Source organism: Ochotona curzoniae, unplaced genomic scaffold (genome assembly GCF_017591425.1).
Source record: "Ochotona curzoniae isolate NIBS_2020 unplaced genomic scaffold, NIBS_Ocur_1.0 contig_1274, whole genome shotgun sequence".
NCBI lineage: Eukaryota > Metazoa > Chordata > Mammalia > Lagomorpha > Ochotonidae > Ochotona > Ochotona curzoniae.
In genome coordinates, this window is record NW_024465023.1 from 29,513,170 (window position 1) to 29,519,754 (window position 6,585).

The 6,585-nt window shown below is 48.9% G+C and overlaps 1 protein-coding gene across 1 annotated transcript; it reads right to left on the minus strand.

Annotated features, from left to right (window-relative positions):
* Nucleotides 1-1,253: 1,253 nt before the first annotated feature.
* Nucleotides 1,254-3,767, minus strand: LOC121171616 (uncharacterized protein CXorf49 homolog). The gene is made up of 2 exons (XM_041003372.1): nt 2,469-3,767; nt 1,254-1,304 (listed from the first exon to the last, which is right to left on the minus strand). The coding sequence occupies exons 1-2, from the start codon at nt 3,765-3,767 to the stop codon at nt 1,254-1,256; spliced, it is 1,350 nt and encodes a 449-aa protein (XP_040859306.1).
* Between the last annotated feature and the right edge of the window lie 2,818 nt (nt 3,768-6,585).

Consider the following 6,585-nt stretch of genomic DNA (forward strand, 5'->3'; position numbering starts at 1 on the left):
ACTCATCTCTAAAATGGTTGCGTACACAGTATTTCAATAAAATGTCCTACAAAAAGCAGCTCTGGCTAAGGAGGAACAGGAGGGAAGCAACTGGGACAGAGCTCCTGGGGTCCACAGGCACCATCTGCTCTTCTGGTAGAAGACGCCGGGTTCAACCTGTGAAGTAGAGCAGTGTCAGGTCAAAGCCATGCTCGAGCCACTACGTCCACACATCCCTCCTAAACAACCTGACTGCAACAAGGGTGTGAAATGTGCAATACTCACATCATACATTCCGGAACTGTTTACATTTGTACTGGATCACTACTGAAATAGAGACACAAGAAAGAACTTCAGCCATAGACCTCAGGAATCCTGGACCTGTGCTCCAGGGAGGAGCAGAGGTATCACCTAGTCCTGCCACCTGCCAACTCTAAACCCCTATTCAAACAGCCCTGGGACAGACCCAACCACCCATCACCTGAACTACATGTGGGAAGATAGTCTAAAAAGGAGCAAAATGTGGAAGCTGTCTCAAACACTGAGTCATCAGAACCATCCAGAACATGTTCAAAAAAAATAATTACAGAAGGAGGTTCACAAGCCACAGCAAGTACACCCTCGGGAAAAACATCCTCAGGAGCTCTGAATGTCCTAGAGAAGATCTCTGGGACTTTGGTGAAGTGCACGTGTGGCTCAGACATTGCATCTCTCCTCGCACACACACTTAACTGTAAATGCACACAAGCTTCCAGGGCAGACATGCCTAGTTCTCTTCCCCACAGGAACAAAGACCTTGTGACTCTGCACACACTTACAATCCACCTCCTCTCCTAGCTCTGGCACCTGCAAAGTGACGGCTTGGCCTGTCCCAGTCCCACCCCCAGCACGGGTTTGTCATACCTAGTTCATCTCTAAGATCTTCCACCTCGTCTCACAGCACGACACACTGCAGCAATGAACAACACAGAGAGAAAGAGAGACACACAGAGAGAGAGAGAGGGAGGGAGAATATGAATTGATTTTAGCTTCCTCTGACCCCATCTAGGACCCCCACCCCTCACCAGCCCTTCTATTTAGCACCTCCCACAGGTAAGTGGACATGTTGTATTGGAATTTCAATAAGTGGGAATCCTCGCCCTCCATGGAGTTGGGGTCAGGCATACAGGATGGGGTAAAGCTTGACCCAGACATGGGTCCCAACATCCATTTGGGGCCTGCATTTTTAGGAACAAGAGACAGCATTACCCGAAGACAGCCCTCTGATTCAGGTGTCAATTCTGGCGTTTCTGGATTCTGTCGATGAACACATGGTTCCTGGTCACCTGAAACAGAACACAAAATCCAACATCCGCACCTGAGATGAGATGGAAAGGACTATGTGGATTCTAATGTGAGCTGCTTCACCCTCTCCTCATAAGCTGTCTTGGCTCTGCCCAGAGATTGCAAGCCTCTCCCTGGGCGTGCCTCCCTGTCCCACAGAGACACACGTGCTGTGAGTCCTGACTCCTAGGACTGTGAATAGGGGTTGGATGCTAGCTGAGTCACAGTTACAGCAAGCTACACCAAGGAGTCATACCCATGTTCAAGAAACAACAGGAAAGGCTCTGCTCCACTGCTGCTGATGGAACCTGGGGCACTGCCAGAATTCCCCCCAGTCTCATCAACTGTACTGTTAGAATGATTTGACCTAAGGCAGTGCTGATAACATCTGTTTCCTCTGAGTGAGCTGCCTGGGTAGGCAGGGAATGCTGGGAGCAAGACTAAGCCCCCCAAAGTGACAGAGCCACAAATTTCCCTCCTTCACTCCTCCCTTCCACTCAAACCAAACTCTTGGACTTACCAGACATCACAGGGCCTCTGGCTCGGACACTTCCCTGGCTTGAGGGCAAAGGCTGGAAGCTTGCTGCAACTTGTGGGTCTTGGATGTCAGAGTCCCCACTGCTGAATCCTCCATGAAGAACGTGCTTGGGAGCTGGAAGCTAAAAAAAAAAAAATTTTTTTTTAATTCTTGTATGTAACTGTCAATGAAGTGTGTGAGTGTCACTCTATTTTGGTGGCTGAGGGTTTGTAATAAGGAGGGCAATTGGAGGCCCAAGTCAGCAGCACCTTCTCCCTCACTCTTCCCTCAGTCAGGCTTCCAGGAGGCCAAGAAAACCAGATATTGACGTCCTCCAGCTGAATCCATAAGCGGTCACTTACTCCATGCTGGAAAGGGTCAGCTGGAACCCTGCCTTCCATCCCATCTACCACCTAGAGTCGAGGCAGGAACTGTGCAAGTGCCAAGGAGAGTGCTTATCAAACCCCAAGTGACCTCTAAACTTTGTTCCAATCAAGTACCCCACCTTGACACCCTAATGACTGAGGGCTCCAAAATTATACCTAAGTGCTAGATGTAGCAGGGGTGGTGTGGCATGTGCTAGGGGAGGGAAGAAATCTGGAAAGGAGGACAGGGACAAAGCTGGGGTGAAAGAGGAAGGCATACTTACGTCGGTGCTTGTGTCTGCATCTCTATCTGAGTCCAAGGCTCCTTTAGTCACAGGCTGGGTCTGCCTCTTGGCCCCAGGTTTCTCCTGAGGGGAGCCCTGCTTGGACTGTCTGGGTTCCCGAGGAAGCGAGGACGAGGGGCCAGGCTTCCCAAGCAGTGAAATCCCAGTGGTAGCAGGGGTGGTGGCTGGATCCATGAGAGCTTGTCTCTGCTTCTGAGGTGCAAGGGCTGTCCCCAAGACAGCTTCAGGGGCATTCCCTAGACATTTCTTCCCTAGGGATAACTGTCTCCTAGGAACCGCCTGAGGAAGGACTTCTGTACCACCTGCACCATCAGCACCCCCGGGGGGACTAGGCTTGCCCCTAACCTTCCCAGAGAGCCAACCCTTCAGTTTCTTCAGGGAAGAGGGCCCTGACTCTCCCAGGACCTGCCCCTCAATGGCACTGTCGCGACCCCAAAGGGCAGAGGTCGAGAGAGCGCTTGAAACATGAGGCCAATCCTCACTGCCCGGGGAAATAGAGTAAGTAGGGCTTCCTGTGGGCTGGGCAAGGTCGCTGCCCTTGGCCTGCCTACCTCGTTGCAGATTGGTGCTTGCCCTCCCTGTGTGCGAGCCCCTGAGCTCATCATAGGACTCGGGCTCAGAAGGCAGCCCCAGGAGGCCTCCCCCACAGGCTCGCAGGACATGGCTTCTGCTGCTCGCCTGAGGCCTAGCACTGCTGTAGCTGAGGCCTCCTTCCCTGGGGAGACTCTCGAGCCACGGGACCGCAGAAGCCTCCAGCAACCTCTCATAACCCCAGCCCATGGCGCCTCTGCAGCTGGGGCCAGACTCTTCAGGCAGCCAAATGGCGGCCTCTGCCGCAGCAGCACGGCGTCTCGGGCTCGGGGACCTGCGTATAGCTTTGTAACCCCGGCGGCTCCGTGGCTGCACGAGGGCCGCGTGTGCCTCAAGAAAAACCGACAGGGACCCCAAAGGGCCCTCCCTCTCAGGGACGGCAGTGTCAGGCCGACCCTCACAGGCGTTGAAGCCCGTCGCCCCTGCCTGCATCATGGCCGGCTCTGGCTCTGGCCCCAATTCCGACTTCAGTGGCCACTGGGGGGCCTGCGGGGTCGAGAGCCTCGCCTCCCTGCCGCTCTTGGCCTGCTCTTGGCCCCGGCCTTCACCGAATCCTAACAGCCCTGAATCCACCGCTAGCTCCCGCTCCCAGCGGCCTCCAGGGCCGTCAGAGCCGGCCTGGCCCTTCCTCTTGGAAACCGCGCCAGTGCGGTGACCAACACTCGATGTTTTCCTGGTGGAGCTCATGCCGCACGTCTGGGCAGACCGCGCTGAGGGGAAATGTCGACCTGGTCACGATCTTCCCTCAGGCAGAGCTGGGAGGCGCGAGTCAGGAACAGAGAGGAAAAACCGTTATCCCAGGCGTTGCTAGGAATCTTCTGGAAGGACGCGGGGTTGCCCTTCAAATCCCCTGCAGGGCGCCGTCGCATTCCCATTGGTCAATTCCCAGCCAATCTGCGTGCCCGCTCTTGGGCCGCCCCTCCAGGCCCCAGCCAATAGGAACAAGGGTGCTCCTGTTTCTAGGGAACAGGCAGTCTGACATGGTGGTTGGTGTACAGTTCCGTAGTGAAGACCGAGTAGGCACAGGTTATCCCAGCCCCCTACTCGTCTAACCAATCTGACTCGCTGTATATCTATTTATCCGTTATTTGGTATGAAGCTTGCCTTTTCTCAGAAAGAGACTATGCTGTTTGTCCTTTTGCCATTGGCTGAATTGGGACAACGTTGTTGCAAATGGTAGAATTCATTTGTAGTGGCTGAATGATATTCCGTGGAGTAGATTTACCATAATTTCTGCAAACATTCCCGTTTTGACAAACTTCCTGGCTGTTTCCGAGTCTTTGTTATTGTAGTTTGTGCTGCTATAAATTTAGGATTTCAGGGCACTTTCTTACATGTCGATTTCACATCCTTTGGATATATTCCCAGGATTGGAACAGCCGTAGCATACAGTGCACCAATTTTCCCTTAGAATACCGGGAAGACACACTGCACTATGTGCTTCTACTCCCAAACTAAAGGAGCACTCCCAATTAAAATGTTAAATAAATCGTAACAATCGAGTACTGGCCTTTCCACTGTTGTCCATACTTACAATGTCATGATACACTTAAATAGCACAAGGATTCCTGAAAGGCTTTACTATTGCGATCATATGGGTGGAATCAGTGTGTATTGGGGGCAGGGAGATGGGGGTGGAAAGGGAAATCTCTGTGCTTATGGAACCATATAGCATGAAAGATTAAAAGAAAACACTAAAATGAAAATAATCTTGATTTTGGTAAAAAAAAATATATATATATATATAATTTTTGCAAAAAAGCATTGACTCAGTAGAATGCATTTGGTTACTGGTCAGCACATCGGCTTAATGCTAAACTATGCTAGTAGTAATCATCCTGAAAATCAGTACCTGGGGAAATACTCAAAATCTGAATGTAGGCTTTGTACTATGTTGGTATTGCTTTTGCAACGTGGTAAAATCGAGCTTCTATAGTGTAACCATTGGAAATCTGGTAATGTGGGGGAAACTTTTAAAACGTGGATTTGGTTTTATTTTATGAGAATAGGAAGGTGACATGCATGTTGAGAAATTCAACTTTCATCAGCTGGTTCAATTCTCAAATGTCTGCAATAGGCAGGGCTGTTCAAGACCAAACCCAGGAGCGGAGAAATCAAGCAATTCTCCCTTGTGACAAGTAGGAACCCAAGTACTTGTGCCATCATCCACTGCCTCCCAAGGAACACACAAGCAAGAACATAGATCAGAAACAGAAGAACTGGGACTAAGACCGGGCTTTTCTACATGGGATATTGGTGTGTATATGCTGGCTTTACAACTGTACCAGATGTCAGTACCTGGAGTGTTTTCTCAGATAAAGCACTGTTGGTGTATTACAGTGTTATTGACTTTTGCATGTTGACTTTGTACCTTGGAATCCTGCCTCTGGGATGAACTCACTTGATCATGGTAAATAGCCATAGTAATACGCTGATGAGTTTGATTTGCTAGTATTTGGTCTAGGAATTTATATCCATGTTCAATAAGTACAGTTTCCAGAAGCTCTTCCTTTTTTGCCATGTCCTTGTCTACTTTTGGTATCAAGGCAAGGTGGCCTCATAAAATGAGCTTGGAAGGATGCTTTCTTATATATTTGAATCCTCTTTGAATGTTTTGTTGGATTGGACAGTACAATTGTCTGGACTTTCTTTGACTGGAGACATTATTACCAATTACAACTTGATACTTGTTATTTGTCTGTTGGGGCAGTTTTTCCTTCATGGCTCAATCCTGATAAGGTGCACATGCCGTGATTTGTCTGTTTCTTCTGGGTTATGGAGCTGTTGCTTTATTATTGTTCTTAGAATACTCTCTAACAATTCTTTTTAAGTTCTGTGTTGGCAGCTGCGCTGTCTCTGTTTTCATCCCTGACTTCATACATTTGAAACTCTGTTTTTCTTAGGTAATCTAGCTAAGTGTTTTTAAATTTTGTTTATCATTTCCTCATTTCATTTGTTTTTCAGTTGGGTTTCTGTGTGACTATCATTTCTGTGTGCACTGAGTTTTGTTGGTCCTATTCTATTAATTTTGAATTTGATCTGTGCTTGTTTCTCTGATTGCTTCAGGTGCAGAATTACATCATTCATTAGGGATCTTTCTGCTCGATAGATGTAGGCATAGCTGCTTTAAATTTCTCTCTGTGCACCGTTTCTGCGATACCCACAGCTTTTACTGTTCTGTGCTTCCATTTTCATACATTTCAGGATACTTCTAGAAACCCTGCTTAATTTCTTCCATTGGTTACTTAGAAGCAGGTTGCTTAATTTGTATTGTTTCCAGAATTCTTGTTTCTGAGTTTTAGTCTTACTGCACTGAGATCAGAAGAGAAATCCAGGCCTGGCACTTTGGCTCAGTGGCTAAATCCTCAACTTGCACACTCCTAACTAAGGTCCAAAATGGGTTCTGGTTCATGTCCTGGCTGATTCCCTTCCTCCCTTCCAGCTTCGTGCTTGTGGTTGGTTAAAGCAGTCAAGCAGGGCCGAAGCTTTGGGACTCTGCACCAGT